General features: G+C 41.7%; 1 protein-coding gene across 3 annotated transcripts; it reads right to left on the bottom strand.

The window, feature by feature from the left end:
• Positions 1-143: 143 nt before the first annotated feature.
• Positions 144-27,392, bottom strand: DGLUCY (D-glutamate cyclase). 3 transcript variants are annotated; one of them, XM_033141159.1, is made up of 13 exons: positions 27,342-27,392; positions 13,969-14,080; positions 12,519-12,672; positions 11,278-11,476; positions 10,538-10,688; positions 9,805-9,927; positions 8,427-8,624; positions 6,893-7,153; positions 6,044-6,143; positions 5,254-5,402; positions 3,521-3,640; positions 2,131-2,282; positions 144-331 (listed from the first exon to the last, which is right to left on the bottom strand). In XM_033141159.1, the coding sequence occupies exons 2-13, from the start codon at positions 14,069-14,071 to the stop codon at positions 188-190; spliced, it is 1,854 nt and encodes a 617-aa protein (XP_032997050.1). In that variant the 5' UTR covers positions 14,072-14,080; positions 27,342-27,392; the 3' UTR covers positions 144-187. The 3 variants fall into 3 exon arrangements, with proteins under 3 accessions (XP_032997050.1, XP_032997042.1, XP_032997061.1); XM_033141151.1 differs by lacking the exon at positions 27,342-27,392 and adding an exon at positions 15,494-15,565; XM_033141170.1 differs by lacking the exon at positions 12,519-12,672 and having other exon boundaries at positions 27,342-27,359.

Genomic DNA, 27,392 nt, shown 5'->3' on the forward strand with positions numbered 1-27,392 from the left:
AAAAATAGGTACCTGAACAGAATCCTAGAATTATAGAGTTGGAAGGGACCCCGAGAGGGTCATCTGGTTTTAGCAGTCTTTTTGTTGTTGTTGTTGCAAAGTCTATATATCTTTATTTATTTAATTAACTAAAAAAATTATATCACTATTAAAAATAAAATAAAAATCAACATCTTGTTGGGTAGAGTTACTTCAGAGTTTCCTCCAGCAGCTTCTCAAGCATAGCTGAATGAATGTCATAGAATGGCAGCCCGTCTACTTCCATTGCCAGACTAGCAGTTTTCCCACTGCGTACTTCGAGTCGCTGTAATATCTTCAGCAACCTTTCTTCCTGCACAAAAACGTAATATACCGGTATTATTGTCAGTACAGCTGTTATTCAGAAACTATTCAACAAGACCATGCTAAACTATTCAAGATATTCCGCTCATTGGTTTTTGAAAACTTACTTCTCACACAGCCAATAGACAGATCAGAAACGTACCTTGTGAGATAAAACACTGGTCTGTTTGCTGTCTTTTGAGATTATACTGACACCTTTGAGAATTCAGTCATGCTGAACATCATCACATGTAGAATTTAGTACATATAGGATAGGTTAGGAAAGGAAAGGAAAGGAAAGGAAAGAAGGAAAGGTCAATATTTTAAGTCACCCTCTCAAAAACTCATTTGAGAAGACTGCTTACCTTCTTCTGGGGTGCAGCAGCTTTGCGCCTCCCTCCCACCTATGATGCAGGGCTAGGACACCAGGGGCCAGTCTTGCTGGAGCATGAGCTTTGGCACGCGCTCGGCTTGAAATCCAGCTCCACACCAGCCTGCCGAATTGGCCAATGGCAAGCTGGCGCAGAGGGTGGGGCTCCTTGGGGGGCGTGCCTGAGGGAACAACCAGGCTTCCCTCAGGTCCACTCCCAGGGGATTTTAACAGCCCACGCCAGCCCGACACCCAGCTCTTCTCCTTGCTTTCCCCTCCAGAAATAGGGTATCCCATTAAATGGATCTGTGAAGGAGTTGCTTCTGTCCATTTATCCAGACGGGGTCTTGGGTCTCAGTGCAAAAGAAATGACACCTAAAACTATGCTTTAAAAATAAATATAGTAATAGAATTTCAGGAGCTGGCATGTTCTCCAGAGTGAATGAGCAATTCAGATTAACAGCTGGAAATCAGATGATGATTCTTAATTATTAGAAGCAGGAAACTGGGGAGCAAAAGTTCATGAGAGGCTCAGCTAAGGTGGAAAAATCTTTGAAGGATAAAGTTTTAAATTCTGAGGGCTGGAAAGTGTTGTCCCTCACAAATGTTGAATTGTTGTATGTATGAAGCCACTATGCATTACATTTCCTGGGGTTGGTTTTACTTAAGCTTGGAGTTTGTGTAGTTGCCTTATTTGGGAGTACAGAAGGAAATTTCACCTGGGTCAAACTGACTAGTGGATTTTACTTTTGCTTGATTATTATTATTCTACTGTACAGCTTTGCTTGAGTCATGTACTGCTATATGGTCTTCAGGTACTTTCTCTCTTATAAGAGAACACGGGGTTGTAGCTTGTACAGGTAGATTGAAGGATGATGAATAGGTTGTTCTGTTTGTCTTTTGGGCAAAGAACATTAGATGGCCTTTGGTCTCCTACAACCTTAACAGCTGAGAGACCCTTTAAAAATGAACCAATCAATGTTATTTATTGCTATTGAATCCAGGCAGTCATTGTTGGGAGCAAAAATGATAATGTTTCTAGCCAATGACTAGTATTTAAAGAAGAAATTTTGTACAAATATATAAAACAACACCAAACAAAACAAAATACTATAATAATAAAATTACTAGCAATTGTATCATGATGTAGAACACCAGCAATAGAAAACAACACAACAAGTTTCTGAAATTAGTTTCTAGAGAATTGTACATACAACAGCACAGTATTTAGCCACACTGGAAGAGGGGGACTTTAGAGAGAAAGGTAACTGTATTATAACATGTCTTTGTCCCTTAAGCACTTAATGGGCACAGCTCTTTTCCTATGGCTGCAACAGTGATGACTTCTACATATCAGATAATGAGGCCTAGATGTGAAAGGGTCAGTAATATCCTAATACAATCTTTTTGTACCATCTCCTTCAAAGAGAATACAGTACCTTGGCCACAGATGGAAGTGCTGATGACCATTTCATTTTGGCAGATGACCTAGGAAATCCCACAGCTTTCCTCAGATAGCGGTCATGTATTTCACAGGTGTTGAGGATATACAGGGCGCAAGCGACAGCATAGCCTCCCCAGTTGGAAACCCCTTAAAAATAAAAAATACTGTTAAATAGAAAGCACAAGTTTTGAATGTCTGTATGGTGTTCAAACAAGGTATCAACCGAACAACCCATGAACCTACAGACTGCCAGCTCTTGAATTTAATGCCATTGACACCTACATGATAGAAGGAAATTTAAAAGGGTGAAGCATTCCCTCACTGTTAGGTCTAGGCTCAAACGGCAGTGTACTATCCTTTGGTGGGCTTCCTCTATGTGGGATTCCACTGGGTCATGCCAGTGAAACATGGTTGGATTAGATAAGGAACTAACATCTTGTTATGAGTATAGGGGGGTGTGTGTGTGTGTGTGTGAACCCCCATAATGTCTGGATTTAGTAGATGGTAGAATTAATCAAGGTTTGGTTAAAACTGTGCCAAATGCTGTAACCCCTGGGCTAAGCTTATGCTAACAGCAGGCCAACTTGGCATAGCTGCTAAAATAAGCCATTAGCAGGGGACCATCAAGGAAATCATTGGAGGGCAAAGGCTGCCAGACAAGCAGGGAGGGGCTCCTCCTTCAACTGTGTGTGCTAGTGGGCAGGGAAAGAAAACGTTTAGGGTTTCAGCATGGGTGATATAGGCTGAAGGAAAATTTAGGTGTTTTGCAAGAGCTTTGAAAATTGTGGGGGGGGGGGAGAGAAGAAAGGGAACAGAACACCATGTGAGCAGGATGGAACAAAGACACGAAGAGAGGATGGCAGATTTCTCTGTCTGCTAAGTCTGCTAAGCCTATGGAAGAATCTGAATAAATTAATCTTTATTGCTAAAAGCTATAAGCCGTCATAAACGGTCACAATGCATAGGACACAAATAATTGATTTAAAACTGAACAACAACAACAGCAAAGCAAACGTACAAAAAAGCAAAAATCACTCTTGCATATGTTAAGCACTCCACGTCTCTCTCACACCCCCTTATGATACTTGTCTTGGTGCCTAACTCTCTTCTATGGAAGAATCAAGAGATGAAGATGGTGATAATGATGATGATAATAATGAGCTACATGCAAAATTTCATCTTGGCATCTCAATGGGATAAATGATAATGATGAGCCAGAAAATTGTGGGGTGGGGGGTGTTGTTGAGCACATGCAGGGTGAGTGAGGCAGGCAAGTCACATTGTGCAAGTGACTTGCACCGATCGGATGCATTTGTTTAATAATGCCCTCTGTTCCATGTAAGTGTTCCAGTTTCATATATACATTTGGCCCTTTCTTCACTTACCTGCAACAACTGTAAAATCAGCGTCCACGTTACAAGCTATAACATCTCCATTTTTAATGTACTTCTTTACAGCTTCTTTCACTTTCCCCATTCCCAGTTCATTTCCTCCATCCCCAATGCCTGAATTAAAATTGACAAGGTATGGTGAAATATCATACTTATTTATAAATACAGTATAAACCATTAATGAAACATACAATGTTACTTTAGCGGAGGGTTGGGCCTGTTGTTGTTTTTAACAGCTAGGTGGTTCAATTCTTATTTATCATATAACTTCTATTATAAAACCAAAAGCACTGAACAACAACTATATGAAATCCATGAGTACAAAGTTAAAAACACAGCAATGCTGAAACTAATTTAACATCAAATTACCAAGGAAAATTTAAATTATTGGTAAATTGTTAATCCTGGCATATAGTCTAGATCCTACTTTTGCTGCTATTATGTTTTCCATTTCATCAACTAATTGTTTAGAACTGTGTTCAAGTTCGTGACACAGAGAGGAGGGATGCAGGCATTGAATTTTATCATTGTCTTGTTAACAGCTCTAATCATTTTCCTGCTAAAGGACATCTCAATGCATTTCATCTGTTGAACAGTTCTTCGTTTAGAATTGTTAACAGAGTATTCAAAATGTCATTTCTTCTTTTTTTCTAAAATGGTCATGTTAAAGTAATGTTTCCTCTCTACCAATAGGAGGCAATATAGTAATAGCCAATTAAGGATTCAATAGTTAATCATTTGACCAAAGTGAAAGTCAACACCTGTCTTAATCAACATGGATTCCAACATGGACCATGATTTATTGGGGGCTGCAATGGTCAACCAAGAGTATACCAGGTACATTGGGGGGGGGATCCAGATCAATATATTTGCATATAAAACAAATCAATGCAACTTTGTCAAATTAAAAGTAGGTAATGTAAGCCCATTAATCACTTTATTTCACTTTAGGATTTGAGCAAGCTTACTAAACCCATTTTGAGTATGCAGCTTGGACCCATTTCCTGAAGGTTATCCCATTATTAAAAGCTTTTGATATAAAATGACAATTCAATATAATCAAAGGACTTTTCATCTTACATAATAACATTACTGCCTTTCTAATCTGTACTAGAGATCTGCAACCTCCCAGATCCTCATTTTCACTCCTTCTGAAGATATTTGCCCATCTCCAGCCTTGTATCACTTCACCCCTCCCCCAGGATTTCCCAGTGATTATAGACAGAGGTACACAAAGTACAATAGGAAGCTCATTGGGTCCTGAATTCAAAGTATCTATTTCCTGACCAAAAGTAGCTATTTCCTGACCAACTCTTTATCCATCTTGAAATTCAGCCCTGAACTGCCATCAGTCATTCTACTTCTGCAAAGTTTCACGCAGCAAACAAACTGGAATAACACACAATACAGTCGTACCTCGGGTTACGTACTTTTCGGGTTACGTACTTTTCGGGTTATGAACTCCGGTAACCCGGAAGCGCAACCCAGAGCGCGCGCGACATGCGGATGTGCAGAAGCGTTCTGTGCAGTTCACGCATGCGCAAACAGTTACTTCCGGGTTTTTCGCGCGCTTGTTCGGGTTGCATACTTTTCGGGTTGTGAACTGTAACCCAGAACCAATTACGTACGCAACCCGGGGTACCACTGTAACCTTCATGGTTTTCACTAGCATGTAATAATAATAGTACATTCTTTCGGTTATTGAACAAAAATGGCACCACACTTACCTGTTGTAGTAATTCCTGGGATATTTTGTGCAGCTAGAAAGAGTTCATCAATGGGATCCACTAAATGCTTAATATTAATTTTTCTTGCATTATAATAATTGCCATCAGCAGCCATCCCAGTACGTTCAATTGCTATCAGGTGATTAAATCTAGTTAACGGGGGAGAAATTATATTATGAGAAGCATTTCTACGATTGAGATCTAATAGATTTACTTCTGCTTCTTTTCTTCGCTGTTGTACAGCCCCCATGTCAGGCGAATGCCACTATCTCTTGCCCCTACCCTCCTGCAATCCCTCTATTCACAAATATCTCCCTGTACTATTCTGGATTATTCCTCAGGAAACTGCCTATTATAATACCACTGGCAACCTGCTTCTTCCACTTTCCCCCATCAGGTCTTTATTCTCACCCATCACTCTTTACTAGTAGGAGGGCTTAAAGACTGCCATGAGATAAACAGTTATATCTTCAAAACAAAATCGAAAATTCTTTCTAGTAGCACCTTAGAGACCAACTGAGTTTGTTCCTGGTATGAGCTTTCGCTGCTATTATGTTTTCCATTTCATCAACTAATTGTTTAGAACTGTGTTCAAGTTCGTAACTGTGTTCAAGTTCAAGCTTTCGTTTGTTCCTCATACCAGGAACAAACTCAGTTGGTCTCTAAGGTGCTACTAGAAAGAATTTTCGATTTTGTTTTGACTATGGCAGACCAACACGGCTACCCACCTGTAACTGCAGTTATATCTTCCTCAGTTTGGTTACTCCTTTGCTTTTTTTAAGGAACATACCTAGGCTTTTCTGGATTTCCATCTTCACACAAAAACAGCAAAGCTGAATCCACAGAATCATGATGATAGCTAATTATAGGGACCGGTGTCTCCAGTATCCCTAGAATATAACAGAAACATAATATATTCAGTGGAGGATAAAAAAGACAGCAAGGCTCACACAATAATTGCATTATTTCCTTGCAATTATAACGTTTTATCAGCTGCTCAGTGGTTTGGGAAGCATGGACCTAGCTCATTCACGCCTTGCTCATATGGCTTTCCATCACTTTTACAAAGATAAATGGTCTTGGGAAGTGGAGGTGGAGTGTTACTGCAAGAAGGCAAAACCAGAGACATAGAATGTAGACCCAGCCATAGATTTACTTTGGTATTGCAAAAAACCATTCAACTCAGGGTTGAAGAATCCAGGCGCTTCTGCTGTCCAATTCCCACCAGATCCAGTCAACTAAGCCAACGGTCAGGGATTTAATTAACAAAATATGTACACCATCTTATCCACATGTGGGGAATGTGCTATGAAGACATGGACCAAGGGCTGTCCTAACTTTTTAGAGGAGAGATAATCATGGGGATGCCAGTTCTGGTAGCATCCCCGATAAACATAATACTTAGGAGATGTCTGATCTGGCCATGTTGATACATGGTGCACTTTCCTTTCCCCATGACTGTATATGACCTGGGTCCAGGCTGGGTCCTCCCTATATCTTCCTGGAAGCTGAGAATGTGGTCATTTTTAAAAAAAAATTAAGATATTTACTTATCTTCCTCTTAGCTCCACTGAAAACTCTTTTTTTTTAAAAGCAAGCAACACATAATCAAGTTATTTTTACAATGGCCATGCCGTACCTTGTTCAACGGCTTCCTTGATGATCTTTTCATTCAGATTCAGAGCTCTTTGATCAGTTACGATAGCTACAGTCTTCCCCAAGGCCTTCAACATAGCTGCCATTGCAATAGCCCCTGGAGGCCCATCGTTCTCTTCAGGCGGCTCATACTTGAAGTGGGTAGGGAATCCAGTAGTAATCAGCACAGACTGGGCATGGGAAATGGACAGACATGCCTTCAGGAGTTCATCTTGAGTAAGCAGATGAGTCACACCTCTGTCCCCTAAAGGCAGATAAAACAACTTTTCGAGTGAAATCATCCCTGAGCGTATTGCTTTGCTAATAACATATTAACATTTAGATAACTAACCGAGAATTCACCTGCACATTTCAAGCAAGGACTAATCTGAGTGGAATGCTGATCCACGACAGGTTTTCACAATATCCACTGCAATATCTCACAGAACCAAGGCACCAGAATTAAAAACTCAGTCCTGCTCTTTCTCCTTGCCCATGATGCAATACAGAGGTTAACCGTGCCCTGTGGAATGCCCTCCCATCAGATGTCAGAAGGAAATAAACAACTATCTGACTTTTAGAAGACATTTGAAGGCAGCCCTGTATAAGGAAGTTTTCAATGTTATGGTGTTTTCCTGTGCTTAATGTGTTTAATTTGTTGGAAGCTGCCCAAAGTGGCTGGGGCAACCCAGTCTGATGGGCAGCATATGAATTAATGATAAGATCAAGAATAAGAATAGGTATATATATAGAATGCTTCAGTTTTTGCAGGAGTTATTAGCATTGACTTCCTTCTGTTTCTATTAAATTTTTCAATGCATAAACATGAGTGACACATAGGAAAGGCAAGGGTTAAAAAGGCAGCAGGTGAATTGCACGGCTAAGTGTTCATGACCCAACCAACAAACTAGCCCCATTTCTCTTCCTTTTGAAGAGAGGGGCAAGCACAAGCTGTAGGATGGCAAATGACAGGCGGCTTTGCTCTGGGCAGCCTAAGGCACTTTTGCAAATGGGTAGGGGCTGGTGTCTCTGTATCCTTGTTGCTGGAGGTGCTGGCTCCAACTTACAGTCCAGTAGCTTTCCTGGAGGAGACTCCTTACTGACACGAGTGGCAATATGGGTTGGCAGTGGAGGTGGCCCTTTATGAGGCATGGAGTGGGACCCGCTTGAACCCTCCCCAGGATCCAGCTCCTGACTCTCTTGATCACTGGCCCCCTCTTCCAGCTTAGGCATTTATTGGGGCCTGATTTCATCTCTCTCATCTCAATCAAGCCCTCCCTTGGGTCCCCTGGTTCCAACTCCCTGACCTTTCCCAGCCCTGCTTCCTCCTCACAACCCTCCCATTACCCTCCGTGATATATCTACGGCGCTCATGCCGCAGCACTTATGAGTACGAGTTTAGAAATGGGCAAATGCACATTATCAGGAAGAGAGTGCCCCTTTCAGGGTCTCGATCTTCCCTTTGACAGGAGTTGATGCAGGAAAATGTGCTACAGATAAATCTTTACAATGAAGTTTTTCAACAAGAATGCGTCTACCTGGGTCTACTCCTACCATGTCTTCCAGACATCTGATTTTTTGCACAGCTGCTGCTGACGTGATGCTGTAATGCAAAGGATTCTGACAAATACGATAGACTTCAGGGACATCTTTACCATCACCTGCTGCACCATTCTCAACTTTCAGGTCAGTAATAAACATGCACCCAGGAGCATGGGTAAAAGCAAGCGGAGACTCTGAAAAAGACAATAGGCAATCTTGTGGGAGGACAGATCTCTTTTAAGCACTAAAACTCTCTTCTTTGTACTCACCCATGCAGCAATAAAAATATGTTGGATACCGCTGTTTAAGCCATGTCAAAGGGGAATGCCCAGGCAGGACCGGAGAGGCTGCGGAGTGACGAGCCTTCCTGCCCAGGCCTGATCCTGGATAAGACCTTCCCGGTGGCCACTTGGAGGTCAAAGGCCTGAAAGGGAGAGGCGGAACCCATAGCGGAGTCCGCTCAGCTGCCCGGAGTCAGCCCCAACACCAGCAAGTGGAAGCCTCCGTGTGAAGGGTAAGTTTGTCAATATGGCAACCCTAAGAGAGGGGGAGGAAAGGAGGGGGAGAGCAGGTTTGTAAAGAAGGGGTTAGTGGCAGGAAGGGGGAAAACGACAGAGACGAGGGATGGTGGGGGTGTCCTGATGGGAGGGGTGTCTGGGTTTGTGGCAACCCTATAAAAATAAACAAGAGCAGCAGTAGCATTGCAAGCAAAGGCTTGAACTGCTCACCTCTGGGGGTACCCTATTTTAACCTGAAAGGCAGAGTTGTCTGGCTGTACCTCCAGTCAGGAGAAAGACCCCACATTTAAGTATGGTCCCTGTACAGGAGCTGAGAAACCATTTTGGAAGTCTTTGGAAAGTACGGGTGTTAATTGGAAATTGAAATGGAAGTGGAATTTGCAGCACTTTGCTTGTCTGTCTGCAGTCAGGAAATGAAAAAAATTCAAGTGAATATTATGAATGAATATTCATGAAAAAATATATTACTTAATCAATGACTTTTAAAGGATTGTTTTGATGTTTACAATGAAATGAATCTAAGTTACATAAGTTATGCAACTTCTGTTAAATAGAAGGCAGTGAGATGAATTACATAATATTTGGCAGAAAATCTGACAGTAGCCAATAGCCTTTTCTTTTTATTTCTGTGGCAGCATTCTGACAAGGTTGGAGTTGTGGTAGAGGGTGATAGCTTTTTTTTTGAAAGGCAATTTCCAAGTTTAGGTCAGACTTACTAGAACAGTATATGGGCCCACATTGGAAACAAATCTGTCATGTTTTTCTGGCTGAGTTTTTATTTAAATTTGGTAGAAAAGGTAGCAATTTTCTATACTATAGGAGAAATTCTAAAAAATTCTTCATTATTCATACATACTGCAGTTGCTGACAGCTTCTGCACCTGTAACCCCACAGGCCCAAAAGACTGGAATATCCCCAGGTTCAGCCTGTACTGCGTCGCCATAGTCTGGATTGGAAAGATCTTGGATTCCTAACAAACCTGTAATCCCAAACATGATAAAAATCATATGAATATTGCAGGAGGAGGAATGGTTTAAGCTAAAGGAAAACCCAAAGACATTGGACTGCTATTATAAAACAGCAATTAACAAAGCAATCCATACATGTCTACTCAGAAGTAAGTCCCACTGAGTTACAGTATGGCAGCCTAACGTCCTGTTCGTGGTGGACATACTTTCTTAAGGGCTGAATGTTGTTGAAAGATCTCATTCCCCTTACAGATCCCATTCCCTGAGAATTCTGTCAAACAACTCTGAAAATTGTAGCTCTGAGAGGAAAATGGGGTCTCCTAACAACTCTCAGAACCTTTAACAAATCACACTTCCCATGATTCTTTGGGGGAAGCCATGACTGTTTAAAGTGGAATATATAGCTTTAAATATATTGTGTAAATTGGGCCCAAGTCTTACATTAGGTGTCAATGTGAAACTCACTTAGCCTATTCCTGTACTTGTCATCCCAAAACTAAGCCTGGATGGGAAGTAAGTTTCTCTATAGAAACAAATTTGCAGCCTATGATATGTCTCTGTCTCTCTTTCACACACAAATACAGATATTTTAATTACATATTTTTTTCTTAATGCACTGACCAGGGTTACCAATGTGAATTGGTGCTCCATGCGACTTTTTCATTGGATAGGTAGTTTGCACAACTGCTTCCAATTTGTCTTTAGGAATAGGTCTCATGGTTGCTACTAGGTCACAGTGAAAATGTTCTGTATCCCAACAAGGCACAGCAGTCTGGGAAAGTTTTAAAAATATACATTTCAAGAATTATTTGAGGATATTTCCATGAAAAGCTACGTTGGGAGCAAAACAGGACCCCCTATATATGGGGGATTCCTTGGATATGCATGTACAGTGGTGCCCCGCTAGACGAATGCCTCGCTAGACGAAAAACTCGCTAGACGAAGGCATTCGTCTAGCGGAAGGCTGCCCCGCTAGACGAAAAAGTCTATGGGGCTGCCTTGCAAGACGAAAAATTTTCATCTTTTTTTTCCGTTTTGCGGAGCGCGGCTGTCATTGCTGCTCCGCAAGACGAAAAACCCGCTAGACGAAAATTTTTGCAGAACGAATTATTTTCGTCTAGCGGGGCACCACTGTATATACGTTTGCAAATGCCCAATATGTCCTTATGAGCTTGCAGAATTTGTAGGATGTCATAATGCTGGGAACATAGAGATAAAAAAGAAATACTGAAATGACTCACTTCTTTGTCTGGATAGAAAACTGGGTTCATTTTTTTTGGGGGGGGGGATGCTGTTGCAGGGGTTTTTGTTTTGCTGGTGTAAACAACTAAATAAGAAGCCACCAAATAATCTCTTCTTACCTTGTACATGCTAACATTACATTTCTGTTCGACATTTCTTACAGGAATGCCAACTTTCTGGAGCGCCTTTTCAAATGTGAAGCTACAGCCCAGGTAGAAGGTCACCATGTCTTTAAGCTGCTCAGAAAATTCCTTCAGACTTGTCAGAGTGCCTGTACATGATCCATTCTCGTATTTCTTGTACTGCAGACAGTCAGTTCTGCAAAAATAAACAACTATTATCTCCGAGAGCCTTCTGAAAGTGATTATTTGAACTGGGTAACTGGATTCAGGCTGCACTCTTTTACTTACTTGGAGCAAGGCCCACTGAACTCAATGCGCTATCAGGATAGTGCCCTTTTTCTGTGGGTACATTCCACTATGTTTTGTCCACACCAATGGGCATTAGACAGCTGCTGTGGATGGAGGCATATGTTCACTATAATGCCTGTGGTGAGTAGGGCTACCATTTCATTATACCTGTTTATTTTTAAAAATAAACGTCTCAATTATCACTAAACCACTTTTGGTTTTTTAAAAATGAAATAAGAGCCGTAGGCACTGTAACACCGTCACGTTAATATTTTATGAGGTTTTAACCATAGCATTATAGTGTAATAGCCTTCTATATCTCATGAACACACACTCACGCACCCCAGAGAAGTATTTCTGTAATAATTATAAGACTGATTTTGTGTGTGGGTGTTTTTGTGAATACTTCCTAGATGCAAATATAATAAAGTTCTGGCATATGTAAATTGAAAAAAAGATCTGGCATATGTAATTGAAAACAAATATGAGGACAAATTGTGGTCTTAGCAACTCTGTGAAAACAGTTTCTGATAATACTAAAGAGGCTGCGCTAAAAAGTACATTGGTGCTATAGGATGCCATGGCAACTGGCTTGCATGTCCTCCATGCCCAGGTCTGTATGCTGGTGGGGATATGGGATGCAAGGCACATATTTCAAACTTTGGTGGGAACACACTCTGATACGATATGCACATAAGGAATATTACAAATGACAATACTGAATTTACTCCAGAATTATCTTTGCTTTCCATGTTTATGGGACTTAATTTTGGATTTGCTAATTACGGTAAGACAGTGGACAACCTAAACTTACCAGCATGGTACAGAATGATTGGGACATTAGAAACAGCAGAAAGAATTAAGAGATAGCACTAAAGTCCTGATTATGCAAAGAAAAGAAAAACCACAACCATCTTATGCCACCTGGCAGAACTTTTATCTATGCATACCTAATATCAGCATCGCTGCTCAGGGACGGGCATTTCCATTCCCCTGGTTTACTTCTATACAGCAGTGGAAGTGGCCCATCATTTGCTTGGCAAAATTTTTCAAAGTCATCCGCAAGAGATTTGTGAAGAATCACAACGTTTGCCTGTTTAAATCCTGTGAACATTACAAAGCTCACATTTAAACTTATACATATGCAATCGGTAAGTGTTCTGAAAGTACTTCTCTGGCATTCCATTTTCAGTTGATGTTTTCAACACTACCCATGTTTAACTCATGAATAGTATATTGGAAACATATGCTAAGCTAAATCAAGAATCCAAACTTGAGGCTAAGGACTGACATTTGTGCTGTAATACCAGTTTTCTGCTATTTTATTATGGCAGGGAAATAAATGGATGTGCCTTTGATTCAGATGTAGTTTCTTCACTGGTTTGAATACACAACATTTTGTCACGTTCTTTTTCTATACGTTGCTCTATGTTTTTGGCTTGCAACACGTTCTCCAGCCTATTCATGAATTTTCAAACTGAGGACAGAAAGGCAAAACAACCTGAAAAGGCAAACAACTTTAAATAGCAGCAACTAGTAGGTTTGCTATGTTAAGCCAATGAGTCAAGTTTTATTTTATGCACTTCGTAAACAACCTCAGGCCACAAACAGTGAAGCATGCAAGTGAAAAGTTAGTATTTGTGACATAAATAATAAAAAGAATAAGGCTACGCTGAGAAGTAATTGCGGTTAGGCAGCGCTATATAAACCATCTTTTGACTGAACGTTATACTTGTCACGATTCACTTAATAAAAATGAAATGAAAATAAAAAACAGAGAAAAGACAAATACTAAATGTATACTCCTTTTTATTAGTATTATAAATCAAATGTATATTCCAATACATTATTTTTGATTACAGTGAAACTTCCCTGAGATGTAACTTCACAATATTGTACTAAGTTGATATTCGTATTCATGAAAGGACTTTACAGTGTATGTAAGAACTGTGCAATTTTATCAAAAATACTTATAATGCTTTAGATATATAAAAGAAATATTCCTAATTCTGAAATATTATTACAGTATAAAGAAATAAGTTGACCTAGCAGAGAACAAAAAGCAATGTTCTTGTGATAAAACTGAGTGAACCAAATTGTTGTGGAAGGGTTTTAATCGGAGTTATGTTGGGAGCTAAAAACCTCCTCATTATAAGCCATTTTTAAATACCTGTTGATTTCCTCCTAAAACGGGGTGGCTAATCCCCATGTTAGGGCCCTCAAGCAAACTCCCCCCTGCAAATCGGTCCCTCCTCAGTCATCAACTTGATCGTTTTATGAGCAGTAAGTGAGCAAGGATGAATGTGACCCTCAGGTGAAAAACAGATTAGTTAAGGCCTATCATAAAAGAATATCACTAACATCTCCACTTATATTCAACATGAGGAATATTTTTTTTACCTTCTGCCATTCCAGAAGTATTGCTAATGCTGAGTTTATTTGTTCGAATTAGACTCCTGACAGCATGTGGCAGAAGGGTTTTCAAGCCGCCTATGAAAACCATATTTTCATCCTGAAATAACAGAAAAATGTGATTACATTGGGGGGGGGGTACCCAATGTCAAGTAAATGAAGGTGACAGGACTTCGCCTTCCTCTCCTCCCTGCTGCACTGCAGCCCTCCCTCAACCCACTGGAGCAGAAGAGGAACTCCATTCTACAAGAGGGGTGACACAATTGGCTGTCATCTGTTCTAATTATATACAGTGGTACCTTGGTTTAAGAACAGCTTAGTTTAAGAACTCTGCAAACCCAGAAGCAGATGTTTTGGTTTGTGAACTTTGCCTTGGAAACAGAACATGTTCTGCTTCCTGTTGAGTGTGTTCCATTTGTAAATTGAGTCCCCCGCTGCTATGGGAAAGCACACCATGGTTTAAAAATGATTTGGTTTAAGAACGGACTTCCGGAATGGATTAAGTTTGTAAACCAAGGTACCACTGTATTTTTAGCTCTTACATGCAAATTTGTGGCAAATTACACCATAGAATGCATATGGATTTTGTATTACATTTTTTTGTCTTTGGGAAATTGCAATATATTTATACTTGTACTTATAGAAACAAAGAGAACACCCAGTAATATTTAAAGCAGTGTTTTTATTACTAGGTTGAGAAACATCGGTTTTAAATTGTCACCTTAGAAATATTATATTTGCACCTTTTAAATTTAGCTGATTAATTTGCAAAGAGGGGCGTCGCTGGGGAGGGGCGCTAGGGGCGGTACGCCCCCAGTGACAGGGTGACAAGCGGCGGGTTGGGGTGACAGGCGGCGGCCCCTCGCACCACTCCCACGCGCCGCTGCTCCCTCCGTCACCCGGGAGCAGCAGCACATGGCCCACCTCCGTCCAGCCAGTGGCGAAAAAGCCGCTGAAAGAGGGGGCTTTCCCCCTTTCAGCGGCTTTTTTCGCCGCTCCGCTCCCTGCCCGCTGTGCTCAGGGAGCGGAGCCCGGGGGGAAAGGACAGGGGCTGGCCCCTCTCCTTTCCCCGGGACGGCTCCGCTCACGGAGCGCAGCGGGAGAGGGGCGGGGCGTCGTTCTGTGCGCATGCGTTATGACGTCATGTGCACGGAGCGACGCCCCGCCCCCATGGGTGCCGCTTGCCTTGCCGCCCCCGGCAGCCCGGCAGCTAGCTACGCGTCTGTTTGCAAAGTATTGGTTATAAGCCTGGGCAAGTCAGTCCCTATTAATTTCTTTAGTAACTGTTCAATTGATACTTGTTTTAAAATATTGCTTTAAAATATTACTGAAATTACATTTTATTTTATTTTTTGTTTCTAATGAGCTCAGGCTAAATCTATTTACTTAAATTTACCTTGCTACATTATGGCTTCGCCACTTCAGACATAACAACAAATTATATACTAATGTTAACATTTCAAGCATTTTACAAACTTCAGTTTCAATCAAAACAAAATGCTGATTACCTCACCTCTAAGGTTAATTTTAATTCTTTTGAAGCCATTGCTAGGAAGAAAGATAATTTCCGAGGGAGAAACAGAGGTTTAAAGCATGAAAGATTCACTGGTGTTCTTTTAAAGGTAATGAGGTAAATATTCAACACATAGTTATACATTTCTAGCAAATGCTAACCCTTCTTAACAACACCTGGTATTTTTCATTATCTTGCCTGTGGAAGACTCCAGATAAACAATTGTATATTTATGACTGTGATAATCTGTATTTTTAGCAATCTTTTTGTGGGATATTCTAGAGGGGTAGCTGTGTTAATCTACTTTTTATAGCAAACACAAACACAAGAGAGTCGGTTACAGATTTATTGTGGTATAAATTTCTGGGTGTAGAGTCCACCTCATCATCTGGTGTAAGCTCCAGTGGACTCTAGTAAGCCATTAGACTCTCTCATGGAATTACAATTTTAACTAAAAAGGAATTTAAATCTCAAAAGTGCCTTCCATAGCAAAACCCCTCTTTCAAATGTGACATTTGAAGTCACTTTCTCCAGAATAACATTTAAATTTGGTCTTATTCTACAGCAGAGGATTCCACTTCTGGTCCAAGGACCACCAGTGGTCCATGAGCTTCATTCAGGTGGTCGCCAGGTGTCTATGGATTTGTGGTTGAAGATGCATTAAATATTCATGTTGATTTTTAATTGTATTTTTATTGCCTCTTTTGTGTCTTACACTGCACTTTATTGTATTACAATTGCAATGGCGTGGAATCAAATGTAACGTATAATAAATGAAAGATATAATAAAATACATTAAAAATCATGCAGCATCTAGGACAACGGGCAGGAAATGCTCTGCCAAGTCCCTCAGCAATTTTCAAGTTGTCCATGGGAAAAGAAGTTTGGGAACCACTGTTCTACAGGAAACATTAAAAAAATTTTTTTGGTAGCTTAAGAGTGTTTTTTAAAAGAAAATAAGAACAGAAAATTACACAGCACAATTCATTAGTCAACCTTAACATAGGGATAAAACAATTCAATATTTATTATTTTAAAACAGTTCTTATACAACATGAGGAATGCAAAGACTTAGAAAGTACAAACATATGGGAGGAAACCTGCCCATCAAAAAGACTCCAGTGTGGACTGAACTTGTTTAATGGCCGCATGATACAAATGGTTGGATGGGCATCTATCATGGATGCTTTAGAGATTTGTGCATTGCAGGGGGCTCAGCTAGATGCCTCATAGGGTCTCCTCCAACTATATGATCATACTATTCTATTAGATGCTAAAGAGTCTGAAATTAAGAAACACCTTATCCATGGGCATAGCTAGGATTTATGTTGGGAGGGGAAAGGCTTTATGTTAGGAGGGGCCGAACCTCAGTTAGTTAAGTATTTTTATTGACTTACTTAATTGGGGGAGGGAGCTGCTTTTAAGATTTTAGAACTTCTAGGATTTGAGTGTTAACCTGTGACTCCCTTTCTGTTTGGTGATGTCGTTAGAGCACTGTAGGGGACACAGGTGGAATCCCCTCTGAAATCATGTATGATTAACAGCAGGACACCATGCTGGGAGAAGTAAAACACAATTAACTTTGTTGGGAGAAGTAAAACACAATTAACTTTATTTTCCTGCTTGCCACTTCTGACCTCCTTGCCAAGTGCCACCTACTGGCCCTTGTGCACTTATAGGTTCCTAGAATTCTTTGGGGGAAGACCAGGACTGTGTAAAGTGGTGCGACACTGCTGTAAATGTATGGTGCAGACCAATGTTGTGCTCCCTTTTTCTCATGGAGTGCTGCAAGACTATTTGTTTAAATTAAGTTCCAGAGGTTGGGTTTTACATTTATTAGGCTGCAATCTGAAGGTGAACACACAAATCTTATTTCAATTAGAATATTAGATTGTTGTTTTTATTTTACTTTTTTAAAAACATATTGTAGTTTACTAATCTGATTGGTTATCTGTGGGTGGGACATTCTGACTTCTGAGCATTATTGCTGCAAGTGGACTTTTTCCAATCCACATTGTCAGTGAGATTTAAGCAACCTAACCTACGAACAGGATTGAGGTGTTTTCTTTCCAAGGTTTAATTGGTTTAATTCAGAGATTTATAAATAAGGCATATATATGTGTATATATGTGTGTGTGTGTATATATATATATATATATATATATATATATATATATCCCTGTTTGTGCTAATCTTAACACTTTCCCGAGTTGCACTATTGTAACCTGACTGTAGGTGGTGTATGAAAACTGTCTAATCACGAATATTTTTTTTTATTTCCTCTATTATTATTATTATTCACATGCCAGTTTTTCATTGCTGTTCCATTATATTTCTTGTTGTAAATAATATTATTATGTGTTATATTCAGCTTTCATCTTGCCCCTTAAAACCATATTTACTTATCTATACTGCATTATTCTCAACTGAACTTACTGAATTTCCTACCCTTCTAGACATATTACATACGTTAGGGAGAAAATGTATAATTTTAACAAAAAGTGAGAATAACATGGGTTATTCTACAAGTTATAATGCAAATAATGCAATTTTCACCTCACATTTGTTTATAGCATTTATGAATAGGTAATATCCAGTGTTATTCCTAGTGGACCCATTGAAACTAAGATTTAATTACTAAAGTCCGTTGATTTAAATGGATTTACTCTTGTGTCTTTAAATAATAAATCCTGGAAGTTTAACAAATCTATTTCCATTATCTCAGATGTTCAGTTTCCTGTTCCTGTGACAGATGTGGTCTCAAAAGCCTTATCAGTCAATGACTACCATACAGAATCATACTGCCTTGGTTCTTGCCTCATGGAGTGACCTCTCCCAAAGTAAGACAAATATGGGGTAGCTTGGTAAAGGGCCTGAAAAAGCGATGTCCATAACAATAAAAACAAAAAATCCTGTACAGCTTAGTCCCGTGTTGAAATCAGGAGTCCCACTGTGCCCAGTAGGCTTCTTCCCTAGTAAGTGGTTTAGGACTGCAGCACCAAGATGGTCTTAATTAAAGCACTCATTAAGTCTTCTGTCCCACACAGAACTGTGCACAAGGCTGCCCCATTAATTTCAATACTGGAGAAAGCATCCATATAAGAGGAAACACAAGACAGAAACCACAATATGACATACACAACAAAAAATAGTGTGGTTTTTCTTCTTCTTTGCTGGTCTGTAATGTTCGTTATTGGAACTTGGTTATTTGAAAGACTATATGAAACCAGAGAGAGGCTTAAATACACAGGACAATAAAGAGATTAGCAAACTGATTGTTCCACGTAATGGTGCCAAACACACCTACATGTGTGAGTTTGGATCATTGCCTGATACAGAGTTCCAAGAAGAATAACAGCTTGCACAAATTCACAAAATTCTTTCAATAAAAAATGCCAGCTTGTTTTCTTTTCTTCAGAAAAACACTGTCTATAATTCACAGAACACCTACTCCAGTGGAAAGAATTATGGTGGCAGCTCTGTTCTGTGAACTGTTGGAGAAAAGCTATCTGAAGCCTTTGCACAAAAGGCCCTTGAGAAGTTGTAAGAGATTGCCCAACTCCTTACATAAGCAAAACCACACCACTTGATTTCAGTTCCATTTTTTTTGACAGTTCCCTTTCCCCCCACTATGTCAGGAAAAGCCTCAACAGAACACTACTACTGGATCTATTTATATATCAACTGAAAGGTGAGGTTGGCTGGAGAAAACCTCTGGATGAGGTTGAGGAACAGGAGAAAATCTGTGGACAGGAAGGGAGGTTGAAAAACTAGGTGTAAAGATGCCCCACAATGTAGGATGGCTACAATCTCAGTTCCCTTCCCCAGCTCCAAATTCAGAAGATGGGCAGGTGATCATTTTTGCTATGCTGTGCTTTGGAGGTACTCTCCCAACCACAATACCATGTGAGATATTCACTGTCATTCTCTCAAGCCAGAGGGGGCCCCATTGTCATTTCTTCCTCCACCACAATATTCCACTGTCTCATCAGCTATCACCACCGCAGTCACCTCCCCCTGGACTAACCAACACAAGCTGGTATAGATATAACCTTATCCCCAGCTTCTCTTCCTAGTGGATTTCTGAAAAAACCAAAAAGTGAATGTAAAGCACTCGTGATATGAGTTTATTGTGCTATTGGCAGGAAATGTATTGGCAATAGTGCAGTTAAATTTGGGGATTGAGCTAGACAGCTAAGGTGGCATGGGGTTGATATTTCTGCACCTTTAGAAGTCACCCTAGAAGGTAGATTTTTTTGCCTGGTAGTATTCCTTTGTTACTACAGGGCTGCCAAACCTAAAGCAGCAAGAAACAGGCTAGGATGTTGGGTTCAACTGCTCATACTCATTTGATCTTAATTGAGTACTTATTTACCTACAGGCCTCTATAATTTTTTCCTTTAAAAATCACTTCAGTGTTTATCTTCTGATTCTAAACAGTGGTTTGGTGACAATTTTATACCAGTGATTTCAGCTAGAGAGGACAATGAAAGCATAAGAAGTCTATAATTAAGTCAACAAAAATCTATTTTGCTCATATTCCTGGAACACCGCTCAATCCTATATGCTTGTTTAACAAAAGTATCCTGAACAGTGCTCACTTCCAAATAAATGTGCATAGGTCCACAGCCTTCGTGCCATAATGAGCTGCAGATAATAGTAATAATAATAATGATAACAATCCCAGGAGCACTGAATGTTCACTGCTCAGTGAACAAAGTAATAGGCCTTTCCTTAAGCAATGTCAATAAAGACAAGCTATCTAAAAATATTAACAGAGCTGTCATTTTAATAGCTGAGCGAATGCTAATATTCATACCCAACAGCTAACCTTTCAAGGAGATAACACATGAAATGCATACAAACAGCGTGGTAGCTATAATAATCAGTGACCATGTGCAGCAACAAGCCCAGTGCAACTGTATGACTAAGGTTGAATAGTCCTAGCAAGTTTAAGAGTAAGTTCAACTTACTTTAGGATGCCAAAAATAATAATTAAAAGAAATTAAAACCCAATCCTAATCTTCTCTAAAAATAAAGCAGACGTGATAGCCAATGTCAACAAGACCAAATGTAAAGAGAGATTTCCTAAGTGCTGGCAGGAATGCAAAGGCCATGGAATGTTCTGCATGTCCACATGTGATAGATTTGAATGGTGACAATGGGCAGAGCTGTCACCAACAGAACCAAAGCCCTGTCAGTTCTTACAGACCAGGGAGTAAAGTGGTAGTGGCTGTGAGTTCCTCTTTTCTGCTATGACAGCTCCAGGCTGGTGCAGCTGAGGGGCCCAAGGATGAGCCCATGGTGGTGGGAATCTGCAGGGATTTCTAGCCAGCAGATCCAAAGCCTCCAGTGCCTAGCCAGGTGGTTTGGGGACTTTCTGCTGGTTACTGCTGGCAAGAGGTCCACGAGTTCTACTTGACCACCTGCAGTGCAAAGGGCTCAGGGCTTATGTTGTGGCAGAACACAAACACACCAGCTGCATCAGTGGCTCTCTTCTCTGCTGGTGGAGGTGAGGGAGTACCTGAATCCCAAGACACACACACACACACACACACACACACACCCCACCACATCAACATCAGCAAGTTTGGACTGCTATCTAAATACTGGAAAGCATTTTGGAGGGGAAGAGTCTAAAATCACTGCACAGGATATTCAGCTTTATGACTGCTTTTGAAGAAGGACACAAGAAGGACATTCTCTATACACCATATACACCGCGGAGCTCCGGTGCCGGTCGGGAGGGGGCCGTGGCATCATGCCCGATGTCGGGCATCATCCCACGGCCCCCTCCCTCCCTCCCAGAGCCGCGGAGCTGCGTTTTAAGACTGCAGCGATCGCTGCAGTCTTAAAACACAGCACCGCGGAGCTCCGGTGCCGGTCGGGAGGGGGCCGTGGCATCATGCCCGATGTCGGGCATTATGCCACGGCCCCCTCCCTCCCTCCCGGAGCCGCGGAGCTGCGTTTTAAGACTGCAGCGATCGCTGCAGTCTTAAAACACAGCACCGCGGAGCTCCGGTGCCGGTCGGGAGGGGGCCGTGGCATCATGCCCGATGTCGGGCATGATGCCACGGCCCCCTCCCTCCCTCCCGGAGCCGCGGAGCTGCGTTTTAAGACTGCAGCGATCGCTGCAGTCTTAAAACACAGCACCGCGGAGCTCTCCCTCCCGGAGCCGCGGAGCTGCGTTTTAAGACTGCAGCGAGCAAACAGCAGCGCTGCTGTTCGCTCACTGCAGTCTTAAAACGCGGCTTGGCTTGGCTCCGGTGCCGGTCGGGAGGGGCCCCCGGACTTTTTTTCCCATAGGAACGCATTAATTAAATTTTAATGCGTTCCTATGGGAAAAGGTGCCTCGCACGACGAAATTTCCGCAAGACGAAGAGTCTTGCGGAACGAATTAATTTCGTCTTGCGAGGCACCACTGTAAAGCACATGGCTTTTCCCAAAGACTGTAAGGGTGCTGGGAATTGTAGCTCTGTGAGGGGTAAACTACAGTTCCTACGATTATTTGGGGGAAGCCCTGTGCTTTAAATCTGCTGTAAATGTAAGGTGTGTGTTTGCAGCCGCTCTGCAGTGAAATCAAAGCTTCATGAGTACTAGTTTATTGACTTTGCTTTGATCAGCTCTAGATGTCTCTCTTACCCCTTTCCTTTGGTAATTGTATCGTTATCTGTTTTGCCAAAATAAAAAAGCAGTTACAAATAATACCTACTACAAATACAATACAAAAAATATTCATCTTATCTAGATTGTTCTCCTAAACTGATTTTAGTCCTATGGTCGACCAACAATGTGCTGAGACAAGCCTGCATTGTATTTATAAAATGTTAATATTCTCAGAGGCTCTTGTGTGTGCAAATTGTATCTGCTTAACAATGGAACCGGCATTAGTTATAGCCAAGGGGGCCTCGCCTCCCAGTCTAGCTCATGGGTGTAGCCAGGATTTATGCTGGGGAGGGCAACCTTCATGTTGGGGGGCACTCTTCATGTTGGATGGGGAGAACCTCAGTTAAAGTTTTATTTATTTATTTACTTGATTTAGGGGGGCAGTTGCCCCCCTGCTCTCCCCTTGGTCTAGCTTGCAATTGTTCTGTAGATAGGAGGCACCCCATTGAAGTCCACCACCCTATACAGACCCTGCCCCTCCCACACTTCAAATTGGTTATATTTAGACATGTCTGCGAAATGTGGGTATTTCAAAATGGGAGTAAGAGGTGATTCAGAAGGAGCTGGTACTGTGAACCACCTTTGTTACCGGTATATTGAGAGGATAGTGTGATTGTATGGGTTCTTTGTGTTTTGTAACCTGGTTGCAGGCAGCTTAAGAAATTGAAGGGCCCTGTCCAACAGTTGTGCTCTCCATGCCTACCCAATTGAAATCATAATTGCCCTTGACCAACTGAATCAGTTGCATTAAATTGTAGGCTTCATAATACACTTGCAGACTTGGAATTCCCAAACCCTCATCTGTTGGCAGTCATACAACATATTTTTATTCACCTTGGTTTTTTCCATTACTCCTGATAAACTGGTTTACAAGTTGCTGCCAAGTATTTATTTCTGCCTGCAGCAGAACTAGGAGTGTTTGAAACAAGTACAGAAGTTGAGGGAGATAGCCATTTCTATGCCAGCCAGGTGAGATTGTTATTCCATGCTTGCAACTTCACCTCTTTGCTCAATGGGCCATAGCTTTGCCTTTTGAGCCAGATAAGGCCTTTTTGGGGGAACCATCTCCAAATACTTCATGCTATTCCTCAATAGTACCGGTAGCAAAGCTGTACCATTGGCTGCAGGTTCTATGTAAATGCTGTGGGTCACACTCATGAATTTATTGCCCATGTTCAAATGGTTTAGAACCTGGACTGAGTCAACAATTTGGCTGTGAGGGACTAAACCCTGCTGTTTTGGCACCTATCAACATACCCAGTCTAATAGCCAATACTACATCTCACATTTCCGTGTCCTGACTAGGGTCCCAAATTGGTTTGCTCAAGACAATAAGTCTTGACATATTCCACAAGGGTACTAGCATCCATGATGGTATTATGCAGGGAGGCTAGTATAAGAGCAAGAGAATCTTTCAAAGCTTTATAGAACCCCCCCCCCCCCGAAGCCATCTAGCCCATGGGCTTTGCTATGTTTACATTTATTTATTTATTTATTTGCTACCTCAAGTATCTCTTCAGTCATAAGATACCTGATCAAAATATCAATTTGGTCTTGTTTGAATACAAACGTCCTGTAAATAGGTTGGATCTGGATTGTGAGTACAGTGGTACCTCGGGTTAAGAACTTAATTCACTCCGGAGGTCCGTTCTTAACCTGAAACTGTTCTTAACCTGAAGCACCACTTTAGCCAATGGGGCCTCCTCCTGCTGCTGCACCACTGCCACCCAATTTCTGTTCTCATCCTGAAGCAAAGTTCTTAACCTGAGGTACTATTTCTGGGTTAGCGGAGTCTGTAACCTGAAGTGTCCGTAACCCGAGGTACCACTGTACTGTAAAGGTTTTCATACAAATCTGCAAAAGTTTTGAGAGTAGCTCCTGCTACATAACAAGAACAACCTGCAGGGCTTAACAACCTGGACTATACAACTGCATTATCTTTCCCCTCCATAGAGCTTATTATTACCGAACTCACGGAATTTTTATTACCAAGTTTTTATTACTCATGAGCTCTGTGGAATGGACCATTGCATTGCTAATGTGATCAATAGTTTTGATAGCTTATTTCGCTTATGTAACAGCTTTTGAAGAGTTTGAAGGCTACAAATAGCCCCCAGGCTTCCTCTCCAAGCCCTCTATTTCTATTTCCACCTCAATTCCAGCTTGTTACAGTTAAGGGTGAAGGCTGTCGTTATGCACTTGTTGTTTAACTTCTCACCCCCAAAACTTTAATAAAAGCCCAATCCCAGGCTCAGCTGCATGGAGACAATACAGCATAGGACTGAACGCCTGGGTCCCGGTCAGAACTGGTGCACAGAGATCCTTCCTTTGCTGTAAAACTTTGCTGTAAAACTGGTAAGACACACATTATTCCCAAGGACCATTCAAATTGGGATTTGTTTGATTGTTTAATTGTGGTAACAACAAGTAAAGGGGATTTTGACTTATGGTTAGAGGCAAGTGGGGTGGAATGACTCAGCCCCACCTACCTTGCAGAGTAAAGGTAAAGGTAAAGGGACCCCTGGGACGCGGGTGGCGCTGTGGGTTAAACCACAGAGCCTAGGGCTTGCTGATCAGAAGGTCAGCGGTTTGAATCCCTGCGACGGGGTGAGCTCCCGTTGCCCAGTCCCAGCTCCTGCCCACCCTGCAGTTCGAAAGCACATCAAAGTGCAAGTAGATAAATAGGTTACCGCTCCAGCGGGAAGGTAAACAGGTAAACGCTGCTAGGTTGGGAGAAGCTGGGAAGGTAAATGCTGCTAGGTTGGGAGAAGCTGGGACCGAACAACAGGAGCTCACCCCGTTGCGGGGATTCAAACCGCTGACCTTCTGATCGGCAAGTCCTAGGCTCTGTGGTTTAGACCACAGCGCCACCCGCGTACAGAGTACAGGAAAGCATTTGCCACCAAGGCTTGTGACTATGCCCCTGCAGTTGCTGGAGAAGATCTGGCTTTCCCATCAACTAGATAGCACAGATCTAAGCAGAAATACCTAAGTGTATCTGAAAGATTCCTTATATGTTTTTGGGACTTCAGGGTGAGATAAGCCTTATCTGATAAGGTTTAACAGATAGTAGTGGATATATGATTTTAGGATAACTTTAAAGAAAATAAGCTTATCTCATGATAATTTTGTTGGGCAGAGTGGGGTGCCCTGGCCTCCTTGCCATGCTGCCGAACTCACAAGTTTGCCTAACTCGCTTTGATGCTTCCTCAGCCAGGGCTCTCTCCAGTTTGTGGAGCAGGCTCCCTCACTAGCTGGTTTCTGTGAAGATTTTGGGACATGCGCTCATTCGTGTCCTATTAGACATATACATCACACACACAGTCAGCAAAAGGTTCTTAAGTAAGTTAGTAAGCAGCAAGCCACTATCAATGCAATATCTACCCATCTACCTCTATATCTATTGATCACTTTTTACGTATATTTATATCACACACACACACAAACACACACATATTCATTATGCTGCATAATATTTGGAAAGTATACTTCAGCATTACGTAATTCAGTAAATACAAATAGTTTTAGTATTTCAGCTATTAAATTCTAGTGCCTGTGTACATGCAAGATAGATCAGTTCTTTACATGAAGAAGTACAGAAGATGCTGATTTGGGATTGCCATCAGGAATCATCCACATCCCAACACCAATGTGTTTGCTAGCTATTAATTCCGTACACACACACCCCGCCTTGGATTTGCTTTAATCGTGAAAATGAACGCAAGTCTAGATCAAATTAACAGGGTGTACAAACAAGCCAAGAAACACTTCACAGCAATGTATTTGAAGGACTTTCTTAGTACTCCATAATTCTGTAACTCTCCAACAGTCCTCGTTATTTCCAGTGCTAGGAAAGTAGCAGCTAAATTCCTTTGAAAATCAGGTGTTCCTAAGCTTTGTGTGTGCATATGCATACAATCTTCTCATTGTTAAACCTAAGCTCAAGCATAGATGTGCACCTTTTCTTATGCATGTTGAATACGGCTTTCTTCCTAATGCACACCTAGTCAGAAATAAGTCCCATTTAGATAAATGGGCCTTACCCCCATGTAAGTGAGTACAGTATTGCAGCTCGAAGGCCCAATCCTATACTAAACACATGCTGTCTGAGATGCTACAGCATTTGATGGAAGCCTTGCTATGCTGCATGAACGCCAGATGCACTGCTGCCAAGACAGACACAGTGATAGAATATCTCAAAGACACCAAAATCAGGTGGAGTTGTGGGTGGGGTGGGACCAATACTATGGAGAGCCATATGCTATACCTGTTCAGTCCATGGCTATTCCTCCATTAATGAATCAGGGAGTGCAGAGTTTCCAGTGTCTGTGGGCAGGTCTGCCATATATGTATATATGTTGCATTTTCTACTTGTGTGTTTTCCTACACCCCTTCTGGGCATAAGAACGAAATAGCCTAAGAAGAGCCTGGCTGGATCAGGCCAATGACTTATCTAGTCCAGCAGTCTGTTCTCACAATGGCCAACCAGGTTCCTGTGGTACACCTGCAAGCAGTTCCCAGCAGTGGCATTCAGAGGCATACTTCTTCTGACAGTGGGGACAGAACATGGCTCTCCTGGCTGACAGTCTTATCCTCTATATGAGATGGCTGGAACAGGCTGGCTGCTCCACTGGTGCAGTCACAAGTATGATACGCAAGTACGGGATTGCTCTGAAAACCTCAGAGTTAACCTCTACAAGAGCGGCAGTACTTTGCCTTGCATTAAAGAAGTAAAAAACACATTGGTTTATGATCTACGGTATGTAAGTGTGTGTGTGTGTGGGGGGGGTATCATCTGTACAAGGAAATAAATCACGGCCCTAATTGGCCGCAGAAATATCTTCTGTGCTTCGGACATTTGAAAGTCGTTTGCCATTTCTGGCCACCTCAAAGCGAGGACAATTCCTTGCTACGTCCTGCTGGCTGCAGAAATTACTCCCCACCCACCCAACCACCCCGAAATCACTTGCAGCTTGACTACATCAGCTGTACTATCCCGTCACTAGAAATGAGATCGGGAAGCTGCTTCTGCCCGCCCTGCGCCTCTTAAACGCGGAGCCACCGTGTCCTCTTTTTTTCTTTTTTTTGCTGGAAGGTTAATAACGGCTGCAAGAAGGGAGGCAGAATTTCCGCGAGACCCTCCAAGCCCAGCTGGTGACAGCGCCGCCAAGGGTCCACTCACCGGCCATTCTCCGTGTCTAGGCAACCGAGACTCGGCCCGCTCCCGACGGCG

Source organism: Lacerta agilis, chromosome 1 (assembly GCF_009819535.1).
Source record: "Lacerta agilis isolate rLacAgi1 chromosome 1, rLacAgi1.pri, whole genome shotgun sequence".
Classification (NCBI taxonomy): Eukaryota; Metazoa; Chordata; class Lepidosauria; order Squamata; family Lacertidae; genus Lacerta; species Lacerta agilis.